Source organism: Myripristis murdjan, chromosome 12 (assembly GCF_902150065.1).
Source record: "Myripristis murdjan chromosome 12, fMyrMur1.1, whole genome shotgun sequence".
Taxonomy (NCBI): Eukaryota; Metazoa; Chordata; class Actinopteri; order Holocentriformes; family Holocentridae; genus Myripristis; species Myripristis murdjan.
The window spans coordinates 18,764,799-18,783,561 of record NC_043991.1 but is presented as its reverse complement, the minus strand read 5'-3'; the positions used below and the strand labels follow the sequence as shown (position 1 = coordinate 18,783,561).

At 39.7% G+C, this 18,763-nt stretch overlaps 1 protein-coding gene across 2 annotated transcripts in view; it reads left to right on the top strand.

Moving 5' to 3' along the window:
• The window catches only part of myo5b (myosin VB), a 44,786-nt gene that overhangs the window by 2,861 nt on the left and 23,162 nt on the right, over positions 1 to 18,763 (top strand). The window contains exons 3-17 of one of the 2 annotated variants that reach the window (XM_030065119.1): positions 1,649 to 1,793; positions 3,859 to 4,015; positions 4,431 to 4,574; positions 5,132 to 5,213; positions 6,100 to 6,207; positions 8,541 to 8,650; positions 8,748 to 9,013; positions 10,882 to 10,963; positions 11,130 to 11,270; positions 12,145 to 12,267; positions 12,725 to 12,754; positions 14,087 to 14,170; positions 17,213 to 17,365; positions 17,454 to 17,551; positions 18,571 to 18,657. In XM_030065119.1, coding sequence (XP_029920979.1) covers positions 1,649 to 1,793; positions 3,859 to 4,015; positions 4,431 to 4,574; positions 5,132 to 5,213; positions 6,100 to 6,207; positions 8,541 to 8,650; positions 8,748 to 9,013; positions 10,882 to 10,963; positions 11,130 to 11,270; positions 12,145 to 12,267; positions 12,725 to 12,754; positions 14,087 to 14,170; positions 17,213 to 17,365; positions 17,454 to 17,551; positions 18,571 to 18,657 — 1,810 coding nt within the window. The remainder of the gene's footprint in view (positions 1 to 1,648; positions 1,794 to 3,858; positions 4,016 to 4,430; positions 4,575 to 5,131; positions 5,214 to 6,099; positions 6,208 to 8,540; positions 8,651 to 8,747; positions 9,014 to 10,881; positions 10,964 to 11,129; positions 11,271 to 12,144; positions 12,268 to 12,724; positions 12,755 to 14,086; positions 14,171 to 17,212; positions 17,366 to 17,453; positions 17,552 to 18,570; positions 18,658 to 18,763) is intronic. The other variant, XM_030065120.1, reaches the window with a different exon arrangement.

The window sequence follows — 18,763 nt, the reverse complement described above, 5'->3', positions numbered from 1 at the left end:
TATTCGCTCACCCATTCAAATGATCAGAATCAGGTGTCCTAATCACTTGGCCTGGCCACAGGTGTATAAAATCAAGCACTCAGGCATGCAGACTGTGAAACAAGACATTTGTGAAAGAATGGGCCGCTCTCAGGAGCTCAGTGAATTCCAGCGTGGAACTGTCATAGGATGCCACCTGTGCAACAAATCCAGTCGTGAAATTTCCTCGCTCCTAAATATTCCACAGTCAACTGTCAGCTCTATTATAACAAAATGGAAGCGTTTGGGAACAACAGCAACTCAGCCACGAAGTGGTAGGCCACGTAAAGTGACGGAGAGGGGTCAGCGGATGCTGAAGCGCATAGTGCAAAGAGGTCGCCGACTTTCTGCACAGTCAATTGCTACAGAGCTACAAACTTCATGTGACCTTCAGATTAGCCCAAGTACAGTACGCAGAGAGCTTCATGGAATGGGTTTCCATGGCCGAGCAGCTGCAGCCTAGCCACACATCACCAAGTGCAATGCAAAGCGTCGGATGCAATGGTGTAAAGCACGCCGCCACTGGCCTCTAGAGCAGTGGAGACGCGTTCTCTGGAGTGATGAATCACGCGTTTCCATCTGGCAATCTGATGGACGAGTCTGGGTTTGGAGGTTGCCAGGAGAACGGTACATTTCAGACTGCATTGTGCCGACTGTGAAATTTGGTGGAGGAGGAATTATGGTGTGGGGTTGTTTTTCAGGAGCTGGGCTTGGCCCCTTAGTTCCAGTGAAAGGAACTTTGAGTGCTTCAGGATACCAAAACATTTTGGACAATTCCATGCTCCCAACCTTGTGGGCACAGTTTGGAGCGGGCCCCTTCCTCTTCCAACATGACTGTGCACCAGTGCACAAAGCAAGGTCCATAAAGACATGGATGACAGAGTCTGGTGTGGATGAACTTGACTGGCCTGCACAGAGTCCTGACCTGAACCCGATAGAACACCTTTGGGATGAATTAGAGCGGAGACTGAGAGCCAGGCCTTCTCGACCAACATCAGTGTGTGACCTCACCAATGTGCTTTTGGAAGAATGGTCAAAAATTCCTATAAACACTCTCCTCAACCTTGTGGACAGTCTTCCCAGAAGAGTTGAAGCTGTAATAGCTGCAAAAGGTGGACCGACATCATATTGAACTCTATGGGTTAGGAATGGGATGGCACTTCAGTTCATAGTATGAGTAAAGGCAGGTGAGCGAATACTTTTGGTAATATAGTGTATTTACTGGTATTGACAATTGCATTATAATTTGCATGATGCGTAGTTCCCACAAACCACCATTTATGGGTGTTCACAACTAATTTTTTTCCTGGTCTACCAAAGCACATCAAGCAAAGCCTATAATCAGCCAGTGGTAGACCAAATGTTTCTTTTATGCAGGTATTTTTTTCCCTGTTTACTCCTGTCTATGTGTTTACCTCTGTTTATGTATCACAAATGGGCATAACCTACAAAGTTTGTAGGTGATATCCACCAAACGTGTGGCATCACCATGTAGCTTGTGTACGTTTTGAATGTCTTATAAAACCATTTTTCCTGTACCAATACTACACCCATCCTCGACGGTGTATGGATGCATACTGTACACCCAGAGAGAGAGTGATAACTTACAGAGAAGCCTGTCTCTCCTCAGGGATTGTGCTGGTGGCTATCAACCCCTACGAGCAGCTGCAGATCTATGGAGAGGAGGTCATTAATGCCTACAGCGGTCAAAACATGGGGGACATGGACCCGCACATATTCGCTGTGGCTGAGGAAGCATACAAGCAGATGGCCAGGTAAGGACCGGATCCAATACAAGCCAGTCAGTTAGTCAGTGGTGTTTGGTGGTTGTTATGGTGACTATAGCCTGCCTCAGGGCATAAACAAGTAATTCTGAGTCATGTGCTATGGAAGCCGTTTGATTTGTTTGGCCCATTATCGTGCGATATCTCAGGAAGGCATTTAGGGAATTTCTTCAGATTTGCCACATAAATCCACTTGGATTCAAGGATGAACTCATTCAGTTTTGGTGATCAAAGGTCAAAGTCCCTGTGACCTCACAAAACACGTTTTTGGCCATAACTCAAGCATTCATAAGCTGAGTATGATAAGTTTCACATAAATATCTACTTTTTATTTCCAATAGGACAAAAGTCATCTTCACTGTGGCGACATAATATTCTGCAAAAACACTTTTCTGGCCATTATTCAAACACCATAACTCAGCATTTTCACTTCACTTCCTCTCCCTCAATGACAGCCAGGACTTGGGGGCTGCTGTTCCTTTGGTCGTACACCACAAGCTCATTGGTTTTGCTGATTTGAGCTTCAGGTGGTTATTGTTGCAGCCTGAGACGAAGCTCTCCGTCAGTCCTCTGTACTCCTCTGTAAAAATAGTCTCCAAGTGAAGACAGCATATTTCTCACTGGAAGTTATTCACTGGAATCTTATATTTTAATATAAAAAACATACCAGAAATACTTTTGTTAAATTCCTTCAAAGTCTTTGCTACAAATATTTTATGAATCTGGGCAGGCATGGATGTAAACTGCAGCTTGCCAGGTTTGTGGATGGATACGACTGTGAGGCAGTCATTTTTTTTTAAGTTTTATTTTTATTTTTTCCCCCAACTTTTTATGTAGTGAACCTTCATGTTGACTCTCATTAAACCCTGGACCCACCCAAGTTATTTTGCCCTTTAGACCCTAACATGAAAAGATATTTTGGTTTGTGCTAATATTGAAATGGTCTAGCTGTATACTTTCAAAATTTAAAAAGTGGTGAGACTAAAGCATAATTTTTGTGTCATAGAAATGACTAGTGAATTTACCCTCAGAAACCCTTTGAACATTAGTGAAACATATGTAGAAAAAAGTTGCCAGAATATCAGCAAAAATTACCTGAAAATGTGCAGAAATGTTACAGTCAAACTATATTTATTTTAATTGTGTTTAGTATTATTTAAAAATTAAATTATAGTGAAACTAAACTGTTCCTCATTTTGCTGAGGACCCCCTAGAAGAACCTGAAGGACCCCTTTGGGTCCCTAGACCCCATTTTGAAAACCACTCATGTAGGTGGATATACAGTAACTATCACACATACTTTATATGAAGAATATTGTGTGAATTCAGGTGGCGTGACTCCACTCTGTTACTATGATACTATATTGTATTTCTAAAATGTGTTTTGCCCCAGATATTTTTCAAACTCTTGGTGTAGGTGGATAATTGCTGTGTTCAGGATAACATCCCTGACAGACACCCTCCTGCTTTTGTCTGTTTCAGTGGAAAACAGTGTATAATTACAGTGTAATTATCATGACTCTTACCCACTTAGTTGCTTGCTTTTGCAGGCTACTTTTGGCAACTGAGACTCAATACAATACCTCCATAGTGTAATACTTGAGCTTTTAAGTCATTTCTACTCAACTTTTCACTACTTTCACTGAATGCAACAGGCTTCCAAAACTGAGCTACTTTTCTGTTTTCAAGTTCATCTCAAGTCATCTCTACAAGCACTTGTGTAAGAATCCAAGATTAATGAGCTCCATCTCATTTTCACTTTAATTTGATTCATCATTTAGTACTAGCTGCAGTGTTGCGCTGGTCTTTTGCTTGGCTGTGTGAATGGTAAAGTCTGTGTGGCACCAGGGGTCCATTTGCACCTGAGATCAGTTTTATTGAAATGAATTTATTATGTCCAGGGCACCTCAGCCATAATGGGAACATCAGAGGCAATAATAGGAACATTGCCTCCAGAGAGAATGAGACCATTTGTCACAAATCATAGTTGGTTTTAACTGAAAATTGCTACTCATAAAAATCTGTTTCTCTTTTTCTGTCCCTGTTGACTGTGTAGAGACGAGAGGAACCAGTCTATTATAGTGAGCGGGGAGTCGGGGGCAGGGAAGACAGTTTCTGCAAAGTACGCTATGCGCTTCTTTGCCACTGTGGGAGGCTCAGCTAATGACACAAATGTTGAGGAGAAAGTGCTGGCATCCAGTCCCATCATGGAGGTGAGTGGTTTGGACTTGTGTGGTTACGTTGAGAAGGTGCACGCTTGGTTTAAACACGAGTGACATCACTGATATCTGCCAAAATGTTCCTCATGGCTCCTCAATTTTATCCTTAAAAGACTACACTGACATTTTGGAAGTTCAGTAATTATGGAGATTGAGTTTTTATTTGCTTTTTTTTTTTTTATTTATTTAACTTTCCACCTCTGTACTTTGGATAGTAATGGTAATTTCCTGTGATTAGAAACATACTGTGTGCAAACATGTCAGTGAGTACTCAGGACAGCTCTGTAATTGACACACAGATATTATTTTTGCTGGTGTAGTCCTTTTAAACTTATTTTTAACTGTCTTTTAGTATAATTGCTAGTGAGCACATAACCACTGCTTCCTGCTCATCCCTCTGTCACTTTAGGCTATTGGCAATGCAAAAACCACTCGCAATGACAACAGCAGCCGTTTTGGGAAATACATCCAGATCGGCTTTAACAGGCACTACCACATCATAGGTGCCAACATGCGCACCTACCTGCTGGAGAAATCTCGGGTTGTTTTTCAGGTGAGTTTGGTTTTGTTGTTCAACTGTAGATATGCTTCAGACTGGTCTATAATTTATTTTAATGTTATTTCAATTATCTGAATAAAGATTTTGTTCAGTGCCATTCGTAGACATTTGGGGGCCTTAGACATAAAAAATCATTTGGGGCCCCTAGCATTTTACCATGAATGGATCAAAGTAAAGGTGATTGACCTGAGGTTTTATTTCACCCTCTGAACAAACTTCACTTTAGTTCTTCTTGTTTTTATTTCTTTTGTAGTAATTTTATGCGTTTTTTTTAGGGGGCGGGGTGGTAAATATATAATTATAATGATTTTTTTTCATTTAAGTTTTCACTAATTTCATTGCTAAGTTTGGGGTTTTTCAATGATTTCAGTGATTGGTTTCCCAAGCATTTAATTGAGCTTTCAAAAAACCAAACCAAACCAAACAAAACAAAAAATAAACAAGGATTGCTTGTGGGGGGGCCCTGTTTTAAGGAAGGTGGGGCCCTAGATGCTGTGGCTGATCTGCCTACCCAACAACTCTTATGATATTGTACTATTTGTGTTTTTTAGGCCGAGGATGAGAGGAATTACCACATATTCTACCAACTGTGTGCCTCTGCTAGCCTACCAGAGTTCAAAGACCTAGCCTTGAGTAAGTCTCTCTTTTGGAGTTTGTTTGATTAAGCACAGCACTGAGTCACAGTCAAAAGTTGCTCACAGCACAACCGGCCAGAATAAATCAACTTGTAGTGCATGTCTGTGCTTAAAAAAATAATGTAAACTCAAGGCATAAGTGTTTGCTGACTCAAGGCAACAGATATTTCCTTGCTTCAGACAGCAATATTTATTTAGAGATATTTGTCACAAAGACTTCAGGTATCTGTCATTGTGCAGTACAATAATACAAAAAATGAAATTCATGTACTTTACTACTTGACTAAAACAACACCTGAGCAGCTCTCCTCATCTTGACATCACTATTTCACTATTTATTAGTGACATAACTTTTTGTATCCAAATCAGAATCAGAATGATTTATGATTAAAGTAGCAGATGGGTGTAAATGGTGAGATATACCCATTCAGATGTTAACTTTCCATTACCCCTCACTTGCAGTATTAGGCTATCTTGCCAAAAAATAAAATATAAATAACACACCACGAATTCAACACTATATATGTATGATTCAATACACATTATTGGATTAGCTGGATATTTCACCTGCATCTTGCGATGAGTTCATGAAAACTTTTTCCTCTTCAAAAAGTTGTGTCATGGCTGTGCCACTGATGTGACGAAAATGTAAATAAAAAGAATAATTTTTGGCAACAGGGAATCAAAAATTGTCATCTAAAAAAAAAAAAAAAAAAAAATTGAGATCACTGGCTTAGCTGATTTCTCCCCCCACCCCTACTAGCCAACTGTCTACAGCACCTAAACAAACTGTGCCTTTTAAAGTTTTTCATTTTCATTTTCAAGTTATTCATTTGTCTCATCCATTTGTTTTGACTCCTCTCTTGTTCATCTCCCTCATTCAGCGAGTGCCGACGATTTCACCTACACGTCTCTAGGGGAGAACATCTTCATTGAAGGAGTTAATGATGCAGAGGACTTTGAAAAGACCAGAGAAGCCTTCACACTACTCAGTAAGGACATAAGGATTAGGCCTGTCAGACTCAACATCCCTGGGGCCTGCTTAGAGAAACTGTCTATGCTAATGTGCAGTCTGCTTCACAAAGTCCTGAACAAGTGAAGTGCGTTGCATCCTGCTACTGCAGAGCACCAGGAGTTGCCATGAAGGTGGACGGGTCTGTAATAGGTCTGCCTGTCAGCACACATAATATAAAACTTATACATGGTGAACACCCTGTTGAGTCCTACTTGCTGCTGTGTAATGACGTGATCCTTTCCAAGTTGGAGGTTGGAAATCACAACTTACTTGAAAATAATGCAGTGGAATGGAATTCAAATCACAAACCCCGACCTTTTTCAAGATTCATGTGTTTGATGTCTTGTCAGTATGTTAATAATGCATAATTTTTGTATCAAGTACTCACCGTGTGCCGCCTTCAATCACTGATGTCAACTTGCTTTCCAACCCAAAAAAATCAGGGCCATAATTTTGCAATTTTACAACAGCAAAATGCGATCAAAAGTTCACTTTATAATGCTCACACTCATCATGCAGTACAACCCAAGTCCTTGGCATCCAGTCATATCCTCAGTGCATCCCAAACGTGTATTTTTGCTCAAATTTTGCTCGCGTTTCACTGGACGGGCACACTTCCGCATGCATGGTTTATGGTCGCACATGAGAGGATTGTGTGGAAGCGGTTTTTGCAGCAACATTTTAGCTAAAATCTGAGTGTTTTGGAGGTAACGACGGAGCATACAGCTACCAGAGACTTGGATTATACAGCGTGATGAGTGTGAGCTTTTTAAACCTTTGACAGCATTTTGCTGTTGTAAAACTGTAAAATTACAGTGTCTTCCATTAGATCAGAGAAGGCTGGCATTTTGGAATACAAGTTTACCACAAAGGCTTGAGAGTAAAACTTTCTTTGTCAGAGATTGAAAGCAGCTGAAGGCAGCTATGCATGAGGGGTGAAGTATTCCTTTAAGTATAATATTCAGAATTGCATGACCTTACATCCATGAAGACACGTGGGCTAAAGGCGAACCACATGCAGTTGGTGGACCCAGTGGTCAGTCCTTATTATTATTTTTTTTAAAAATAAAAGTAAAGTAAGTATTATGACAGAAGTTTGTCTTGTTTATTCCATTGGAAGCTGAGATTTCCAACATTCCTGCAGTTCTTGAATGTTACCTGTCAGCCCCTCACAGTGGGAATTTGGCTTTTCTAAGTAGCCTCTTTTCAGCCTTCCCTGTTACAGTGTTCAGTGCTGAAAACTATTAACTACCAAGTGTATTGAGAGTGAAAGAGCCAGGAAGTTGGACCTAGGAAGAATTGTATTGTATTGTAAAGCACAAGGCTCATCAGATATCCCTCAGACAGTAGAGCAGACATGAGTTGTTGTCTGATTTCTATGGTTAGGCTGCTGAGTCCATGCTCTGATTATGTTTGTCACTGTTATGTCAGTGCACCAAGTAGTTTTTCTTTGGTATCTGTAGCCTATATATTTGATTACATGTTTGTTGAGAGGGGCTGCAGTGCTCTTTTTGGCTCTTAAATAGCACAGGGGATGGTTAAATTATTTCCTGTATTGGTGCTGTATAGATGCTGTAGATATTATTCTGACGTGTTCACTCCACTGTTTTTCTATTTGTTCCCACAAATAGGTGCTTCCACACATTATCTGTACATGGTTGTCCTGAAGGGAGACTTGCAGCATTGTGTCTGTGATGAAAAGATAACTCTTGCTTCTAGAGAATCTCACTTGGCCCTCGTGCTTTTGCGCTGTAATTTATTCAGTTCTATCCGTTGGTTCTCTGATGGACTCTCCACATCATCTGCACTTAAAAATTGATCTGTAAAAAATGCATTCAGTGCCTTCAGACTGTGTGCAAATCCTACTCTGGGCAAAGCAGTGATATGGATGAGTTCTCTATTGTTCCTTTTGCATTTGATTCTCAAATGTGGTGGTGTTTTGAAAATCTTTCACGGCATCCTGCGATTTCAGGGTATTGAGACGTCACGCAGATAAATCAAGCTGCATAACAGCTCTCTTCTTGTTAACCATGAAATGTCCATGTACATCTTGCTGGGTCATTGTTGTGCTTTTTCTTGACTTGGCCAGAGAGACTTTGTGTGAAATCACTGGCTCCTCAAATTCAGAAATGTCTTATCGCAATCTTTACAGTAATGCAAGTTAAATCAGTTTCTTGGGCCTTGAGTTTAATACACTATTTACTTCCAATGGGGAGCTTCATATTTTATTGTATATGTATGTTTTTTTTATGCTCTGGCTCACAAGTCCTTACAGCACCTTGTAAACTTGTATTTTATTATGATTTCCAGGTGTAAAGGACAGCAATCAGAGCAGCATCTTTAAAATTATTGCATCCATCCTACATCTTGGCAATGTGGAGATCTGCGCGGAGAGAGACGGAGAATCCTGTCACATCTCAGTATGTCACCATGACTGATTAAAACTCATTTTGATGATCAAAATCGAGGCCCACGATTATCTCCTGTTACAGGACAGTTTGATGTTTGTGTTTGCAGAGGGACGACCCCCACCTTAAACATTTCTGCAGGCTGCTAGGTGTGGAGCTTCAACAGATGGAGCACTGGTTGTGCCATAGGAAGCTAGCCACAGCATCAGAGACCTACGTGAAGAATATGTCCAGCAAACAGGCGGCTAACGCTCGTGACGCTCTTGCCAAACACATCTATGCACGCTTGTTTGACTGGATAGTTGAACATGTAAACATGGCCCTGCAGACCTCCTTTAAACAGCACTCCTTCATTGGTGTGTTGGACATCTATGGGTAAGAGCAAATTTCTTTAACTCCCTCTACCAGTATTATTGCTGAAAGCTAAAATCAAATCTAAAAATCTTGCAGTTGGCACAAATGGACAAAACATGATGTGATCATGTTTCCAGCAGAAGTTAAAGACTCACTGCTATGTTTTCAGTTCGAAGAAAATGGTTTGGTTTCTGTGTGAGATGGGAACTAAAGGCGGCAGTGTATTTAGAAAGATGTAAGATGAAACGAAGAAAGAAGCACTGGCAAACATGTCAGAAAATGCTGCCAGTATAGTCAGTGAGACTTCTGTTATTGGAGCAGAGAGAGAGAGAGAGAGAGAGAGAGAGAGAGAGAGAGAGAGAGAGAGAGAGAGAGAGAGATGCATGTTTGGTTCAGGGTAGTGCAACAGACAGCCCAACAATGTTTGCCTCATACAGCTGGCAGTTTCTCTTCCATACACATTCACTGAACTGATTCATTATCAGTTTAATACTGACTAATTTACAATAACTGAACAATTCCTAGACTAACATTATTGTACAGTTTGACAGTTGGTGGCAACAAAGTTTAATTATTAAATTATTTAATATCTTCATAATTAAAATCTTAATTAACATCAGGTGAGCCAGGCAGAGCGTGTATCACTTATTAAGGCTGAGTCCTTACCACAGCGGTTGGACACTGGATTCAAATCTGAGCTTAGGCCTTTTGCTCTTGACAAGGAGATTTAATGGAATTTGGACCAGTTACAGACAGGGGATGTCAGCGAATGACAAGACGCAACACAAAGTTTGACGGAAACTAAGAAAACTAAGTATACTGCTCCCTTCAAAGTTGCTGTCATCAGCATGAGACAAAATAAAACCGGTTCAGTGGCTGATAGACAAGACAGGCTGTTTCTTAGTTGAAGAGAGCAAGATAGCACAATTTTCTTAACGTGTTTCTAAATTTAGTATGGAAAACCACAAAACCAAGATCCTTAAGGGGTAATTTTGGCAATTTTTATATTCTCCATGGATTCTAAATCATCTCCCTTCCTTGTAGACCTCAATGCCCCCTTTATGCAACTGATTGCATAAAGCTGGAAATTTTCAATCTTTAGCTCATCCCAAAGATAAAAAGATAGATTTTTTTATAGCCCAGCAACTCACTCATTTTGTTAATTCAAACTTCATCTTTGACCTTGTCTCTCTAATCAGAGTTACAAACGTCCTGACCCGGCCACGGCACTCTATCAGCACTTGTTCTCCTTGACTTCAGTGCAGCCTTCACAACCTTTGATAACCACAATCTCCTGCACCGTTTAGGAAGTCCTGGTCTGAACTGGTTTATCTTATAGCTGACTGATGGATTAATAATCCTGGCTGCTCTGAGGCCCAGTTCGGTGCCTCTCTTGGTTCAGTTTTAGCTTCTCTTATTGCCATCGTATTGGATTATCTATAATTATGTCATTGTCTTTCACTCTTACGGAGATTATGTCCGCCATCACAAAGCATGAAAATTTTTAATCTTGAAATATTCCCAGGATCAGACGTTTTCTCAAATGTAATCTAAGAAAGCTGGCATATACTTTACTTTATTTTTTGAGTCAGCATCCTGTGTGCTTTCCTCTCCAGCTGGTCCAGCTCTGTACTTATTTAAAACATTATCTTTAGTTTTATTTGTTTATGTGTATTTAATTTACAATAAAGTAGTTGAGTAGTTGTTAAAAGCTGTGCATACTGTAAATAAGTGTGACATTACATGTCGGCTCTGGCCTTTCTGATGATTTCAGTATCAACATGAGTCTTTGATTGTATCATACTGTTAAATTTTTCTCTGCTTAGCAGTTCTGGTTGATAAGATGCGAATAACCAACATTTTTTCTTTTGTTTTTCAAATCACTGAAGGTTTGAGACCTTTGAGATTAACAGCTTTGAACAGTTCTGCATCAACTATGCCAATGAGAAACTTCAGCAGCAGTTCAATTCGGTGAGCATGTTTAATTTTAAAAACCTCTGGGAACATTTGTTATCTTTGATGAACCCAAATAGCACTTTATATTGTATATTGTAAAAGCCTTTATTGTAAATAATTTGAATGGAAAATTAATGTGAAGGCTCTGACTGGTGTGTTATATTTGATTTTGTCTTTCCAGCATGTGTTCAAGCTGGAGCAGGAGGAGTACATGAAGGAGCAGATCCCCTGGACGCTGATAGACTTCTATGACAACCAGCCCTGCATCGACCTGATCGAGGCCAGGCTCGGCATCCTCGACCTGCTGGATGAAGAGTGCAAAGTACGATCAGGAATCATACATTCACTGCAGTTCTTGAGACTCCTTCCCTCCACTGTAACCTCTTCCCATTAGGGTCGGGAAGTAACAATAATATGTTGTTATAGCTTTTACATAGGTACAAGTGATAATTATTTATCAAACGTCTCTTTGTGTAAATATTTTGTGAGAGCACCAATAGTTATCCCCACAATATCGTCATTATCTTGATACAAAGGTATTTGGTCAAGAATATTGTGACATTTGATTTTGTCCGTACAGCTGAAACTCTTGTTGTTGAATTTCCATATTCAGATCATAGGAAACTCCCAGGGGAAATCAGTAATTGACTTTTTGCAGGGATGGGATTAAGGGCACATTAGCTGCCCAGCATGTCTTGTGTCCTCTGCTGCTTTATTTCAGTAGCTTGGCCAATAATTTCATTCAGTTTCATTTTATTTCATTTTTTGCTGCGATTTTTCAGGCAGTATCACATGCTGAATTCACTGTGTGATTGAAGACTTCCTGCCTGTCAGTACATGTAATAGTCAAAAATGCCACACTCTAATGTTTAAACAGATGTGTCAAAGCTCACTGAATAGGACTCTAAGAAGTAGAGACATACGGAGTTGAGTATTTTTATATATCTCTCTCTGTGTTAATGTGATTCAGGCCGATCTTCATCTGGTTTGAAACCCCTGAAACAAAACGGATGGCTTCTTTATTTTGCCTCATCTTGTCTCTTTGCCACAGTCCTTTGAAGTTATTGATGATGATTTGGAACAGCATTAGAGGGGTGCATTTGTTATTCTGAGCACAGGTAGCCTAAATAAAACTTTAATTTCCCCCTTTCGGTGTTATGTAATCTCACTCATGCGCTTCTTGCATGCTGCCCCAGGTGCCGAAGGGAACAGACCAGAACTGGGCCCAGAAGCTGTACGGGCAGCACTCCAGCAGTGCCCACTTTCAGAAGCCACGCATGTCCAACACCTCCTTCATCATCATACACTTTGCTGATAAGGTGAGAAGTCTCCATGCAGGAAAACATGCAATGCATACACAGTACAGGATGGAGAAATTACTGTCATTAATATTATAATCGTGACAAATATGCTTGTATGACATTAATCTCCACCAGTTTTCACAACCAATTTTGAATAGATATTAGTCTTGGTCTTTTGACTAAAATGCATTTCAGTTTTAGTCACATGTAGTCATTTCAATTTTGTTACTTTTAGTCAAGTTATTGCTGACAAAAACTGACAAAGTTTTAGTCTAATCCTACTAAATCATTTTTCACATTTTTTTTCTCTGTAAATTCCCCATTGACTCATTTGTTATTGACCTTTTATACCTAGACTGACCTGTATTCCCCATTATAACTTCTTGTATTTTGGATCTAACTTTTGCTATTACACAATGCTTTATATAAAAAAGTAAGGCTTGCCCATATGCCTGTTCTTTTTTCCTCCCAAAAGCAAAGACATAGGAGCACAGATACGTTTACAGTAAGTAACGTCTAGCTGACATTAGTTAGCTTTGTATTATCCTGTGGCTCGCACCTCAGTACCCCACGGATCCCTTCCAAACTCAGACAGTTCAGCAGTTCAACATTTGTGTATTCCTAACATTTTTGTCTCGTTTTTATTTGTTGATAAAAATGTCATGATATGTCATCATAGTTTTTGTCAACATAGGTTAATTTATGTTTAGTTTTTGTCTCGTTTTTGTCTTGTCAAGTGTCTTTGGTGAATACTTTTCATCATAGTTTTTGTCAACAAATTTAACACTGATCTCCAACCATAAGAACTCTTACTGAGCTCTACTGAATCTACAAGCTCTATACCTAGGATTAAAGTTATGATCTTGTAATGAAGCATTTGTTTAGGGACTCGACTTTCATAGGTTTAAATAAACCAACCAACATTGTGAGCCGTCCCTGAATGTATAACATGGGACTGAATTTCAGGTGGTGAGAGAAGCTGTGTATCCCCACCACTTGCTCGTCTTATCTCCGCACTGTGATACACACCCACGGGTGTTGATTAAAACCTTTGTCAACACTGCATGCTCTTTAAATTATAGACTTCACTACTGAAAGTACAGTTGGAGTTGAAAGGTACACAGTAGATAAAGCGCAGTTCAGTCCTTGCAGCAGAGCAGAAGGACCCTCCTGACAGTGAGCCCCCCCCCCCCGCTCAAGCCTCCAGTTGTGCTTCAGTTTAAACACATTGCCTGAGGGTTTTTCTTCATCTATCCATCCCCCTCTTCTCTGATAAAGAAGCGCTACAATTACTGTTGTGGTGCCCTCATTTGGCACAAAGAGCCTGCAGTCCGTTAAATGAATGAAGGGGAACAAGCTGGTTAGGTGTCGTGCCAGACTGCCAGGCTCCAGGCTGCTTGGAGAAAGACGAAGGAGAACGAGTGTAGACGCTGATGGTGGGCATTCTCCTGCTCTGTTTTTACGTCACGTGACTTTACAGCTGACTGTGACCTTTCACAGCGATGCAGAATGGCAGTTGTCCGGTCATAAGTAGATTTTTTTTTTCGGGGTTGTTGTTCAGTATCAATTCAATAATACCATGATTACATGCTGAGGTGGTGAAATGTGCATTTTTGAAGTGATTTGGGTTAGGGCATTCAAGTTCTGTAGATGAACTGCACAACATCCACATTCCTACTCCTGTATGATGTTGACCCAGCTAATCTAGTTGTAGTAGACTACATCTTAACATGTTAACCTGTTAAAATGAATGTGTTAACATATATTATTATTCTATTTATATATTAAGATTCCGGAAAGTGTAGTTGCAGTTCATTGACCGCTGTTGCCTTGGCAGGTGGAATATCAATGCGAAGGCTTCCTTGAGAAGAACAGAGACACTGTCTACGAGGAGCAGATCAATATCCTGAAAGCTAGTAAGGTAAGCCAAACAAAATCACTCAAGCTCATTTGAATCTATTGAAAATGCAGATTCAACATTTTTTATTTATTAATTTATTTTGATTTATTTATTCATTTATTTTTATTCATTCACGTCGTAGTTGAATGAATGGAAACAAATGGCTGCATAAAAAGTAGCAAGAATGATATTGCATTTCTAAAATATGACTGCTTGCTTTGGGAAAAGATTTGCAGAAACATGAAGTACATACATTTAGTAGATATTAGGCTAAACATGCAGAATCACTGGTGTAGTCCTTTTAATATATGATAATTGATTACATCATGTATGTCATGTATGTAGATGTCACAACACAATGTGCAGGACTCTGATCTAACCTGAAGTCTAACAGTGCTTGGCTCTCAATCCATCTGTGCTCTTCATATTACTCCTATTATTTGACCTCCCTGGTTCAACTGGATAATTTACAGATCAAAGACGAGCCCGATGGGCTTCCGTCTGAGTCATTTATCTGTTGTGGAAGTAATTAAAATGCTCTTGCTCTCGTTTGATACCTACTCTGTTCATATACTCTGTTCCTGAGTTACGGTGGTAATGAGATTTCTAAATCCAGCCAGCTGAAGAGTTGACTGCAGTATTCTCAACTTGATCACAGTGGCTTTAACATGGCGCCAGCAATGTTGTCTTGGTAGGCCAAATGCTTTAATGATATAAGGTCTTTTCATTTCAAACAAAAATCCTAGAGGAAAATCTTGCAGGCAAACATTATAATAACATAATTATGCAGGTATTCACATAAATGTGAAAACTGACTTTCTAGAAACTGAAAAGTGCTCAATATTCTGTCTTTCCTAGGATAATTTTTTGTTGTTTCCATGCACCTGAGATTTGGTCTTTATCCTGTATGGATTATTAATGAAAGGGTGTACAATGAATGATAATATTATTATGTTCTTTGTTGAAAACCTGAGCATGACAAGATGGAAGATCATCTATCATATCTGTAAAAAAAAAAAAAAAGGAAATATCTACCAAATAGCAGTGAAAGAAAGCTGTGTTTAGACATTCAAGGCAGTAGGTAATCAGATACTGCCATCGTACAGGCCTATCTTTTCCCGTTTAAAGTTCATTTCCAGTGTCCAGTGAGAGTAAAGTTGACTGAAAGTCAGCAGGCTGGCAGAGGTGCTCTTTGAACCCCTCCTGTGATGAGCTGAGGGTGAGCAGTGACCAGGTCAATGTGCCGTGAGTGGGAAAACCTCTGAAGCAAATTATTCTGTTGATGAAACGTCATGCAGCTGATACTTGAGGAGCTTTAATCTCTCAGAGCCATGCACACACACTCTGCCGCCTAGAAGAGAGAGAGCCCTCTCACTGTCCTTGAAGAATCCAGCTCATGATGTGTCTCAGATAATGTTATCAACTGAGTCCAACGTACAGGACCGGATATCGAAACACAGGAGGCTTAGCTCTGGGAAGACAGCACTCGAGCAATACGAGTCTCCAATATATTTCTTTTTGTCTGTTAAAATTGATCAGTGACAGATTCTTTGAAAGTCTGTGTCATGTTTTTTTGTTATTGTGTGTCATGTAATCCCAAGTTAAAACACCATCTGACAGCACAACATAACCATTTAAACAACATGTTTCTTGATTGTTATGCTTTATCTAAATATTCTGCAATCACAAATGTTTCCTTCTCAAACAATCTTTCAATTATTTCAAAGTCTTCCATTGAAAAATAATTATAATCTTCCCTGTTACTCTTATTAAATTAAACACCTCCTCAAACCAAAATAGAGAACAAAATAAAACAAAATTAATTTCATTTTCAATTTGATTTAACCCACATAGATGTCAAAGCCTATCAGTTTCATCAGTACCAAAATAACATCCAGTTTCTATGTGTAAACATGTGGGCAGAGATCTTGGCTGAAACAACTGCTTCATGAACAATATTAGATTTATTTATTTATTTATTTATTACATGGATAGATTATCAACTACCACACAACTTTCGCAGGTCTTGTTTTTCCATTTCCTAGACAGAATCTACATTGTTCTTCCTAAATCTGACCTTGTGCTATACATTGACTCATCCTTTTTAGCCATGGTAACACACACTGAATAAGAGGAGTGGTGTGTGTGAGTGTGTGAACATGCGGGGGCACATTCATGTACATGCAGTCTGAATATCTACCAAGAGCTTTTTAAGAACATCTGTTTCAACGTATTAACAAAGTTGATTAAAATGTTCCAAAGCATTTAAACTACCTCTCATTAATAAACATTTTATAATTCTTTCTGAGGTTAGACCTTGCAAATGTTTGCAGATGCACACATTGTCATACCCTGTTTACATCTCACAAGTGTTATCATTTCATTTGGAGTCAAATGAAGAGCTGAGGAAGTGATAACTGTTTCTCTGATAATAGCAAAGCATGAATAAAATCCACAGCAGTTTTTATAAGAGAGACAGGGTACACTGGAAAACAGGCTTAATCTTCGCTGTAGTCAGAATTATCCTCTGAAGAAAACAATGGAAAATAGCAGCATAAAGAGCAACAACTCCATGTCCCTATAAATCAATAATAAATATCAGAGCTACATTACAGTTAATAATGTCACACATTCAGAGAACGCTCACCGAATGAAGTGGGTTGAAGTAGAGGAAGACTGGTAGGCAAAAATGTAACCATCACAACAAGGATGGTGGCAAATCACCATAGCAGCAGCACTGTGTTGACTGTATAAATAACCACGGTTTGAAATCTTTGAATAAACCTTGAGTTTCCGACCTCTCCTGCACATTTGTTGGAATATGTTCTTTTATACATATAGACATATTGTCAGTGTTTTTTCCTCTAACTGTACATGAGCAAATAAATCTAAAGCAAATAAAAAAAATTCTGTTGAATTCACTGAATTGATGTAACTTTTCAGCTGTAAGAGGGTTAAAAGTTTGTAAGCAGTTAAAGTTGTTGTAGGCGGAAGTGTCTTCTAAACTTAATTAATGACTCATGATCAGTGATGAATGTAGCCATGTTGATTTTTCTCTCTCAGTTTCAGCTCGTGGCAGATTTGTTTCAGGAGAAGCAAGATGGCAGTTCCTCCTCCTCTTCCACATCCACCAAGTCGGCCAGGGTGAACGTCCGAGCAGCCAAGCCCACCGTCAAAGTTCCCAACAAAGACCACAGGAAGACCGTGGGACACCAGGTTAGCCGTCAGTCCAACCCTACAAATCCCGCTGTCCCAGCCGCTGTTGTCTTTGCAGGGCCGCTCACTTCTTTCTCCTCCTGTTCAGTTCCGCAGTTCCCTTCATCTTCTCATGGAGACCCTGAACGCCACGACGCCTCATTATGTGCGCTGCATCAAGCCTAATGACGACAAGGAGGCTTTCTCGTGAGTGAACTATTTTTGACTGTGGTGGCAGGACAGTTAAGTGACTTTATATGAGAGTTTATATGTGAGGTCGAAGTCAGCGTCTGCCTCTGAATTAGATTTGTTCTGGGATCGCTGTGGCTAGTAAACAAACTGGCCACTCCTTGCATGTAGATAATAGCATGTGTGTGTGTGTGTGTGTGTGTGTGTGTGTTTTCTATATTGAGGCTGGTTTCACTAATCAAGATTTCTAAGCCTCCTGAACAGAAAGTGTTGTTCCATATGAAATAACATACTTTACTTATGAGAGAAATGATGGGTTCCTTTGTAATGCATTTTTATTTATTTATTTAGTTACTCTTTTTATTTGTTGTTTTCATTTGTTATCCCTTTCATAGAAAACTCGTGGCTAGAGAGATCAAGAAGCATCAGCTGTTTATGGCTTTCTTGACATTCCCGGTATTCCCATTGTACAATATATTTGTTTTACATCGTTTCCATGCTGGGATAAAACAAAACAAACAGGAATCATCACCCTGGCCATCGGAAATGGATGCTGCCATGACATGTAGTTGTGTATTTGTGACTTTTATCTGATTTGTCTTTTTAACAGTTAAACATTTCTTTTAGATTTTAGATTTTGTATTAAACTGATTAATGGAAAACAAATGAGCACTAATGATTTGAAGGATCAGTATGTCAGTACAGCATACTTTTTACAAAGTATGTAGCATTTTTTAGTGGTGTGGTTTGCCGTGTGCTTCTTCTTTGTACATCTTTTTCTGCACAAGGCCTGCCCCATGACTGCTAAATTAAATGATGAGGCCCAGTCACATGTTGGTAGACACACCGTAAAACATCAGTTTGCTCCAAACATAAGCATCCACACGCCCTGGACATTGTGTCTTGGGTGTAATGCCTAAGAGAAAGATGAGGTAGGGGGAAGTGTTCAGGACTGCGCTTCAGTCCGAGTGCTAACTTTCATTTCAATCCAGGAGGCTTTTTTGAGCCTTTCCCTGTTTTTTTTTTTGTCGCCGTAGGTTTGACTCGAGGCGAGCTGTGCAGCAGCTGAGGGCATGTGGGGTTCTGGAGACGATCCGCATCAGTGCTGCAGGGTACCCATCAAGGTAAATCCACTTGCACTTTTTACTGTATATCTAACTTTGCTTCTCATGTTTGTTTTTGTGCTATAACATGTACCTATGGTTGCTGTGGTAACTACAAAACGTAGCT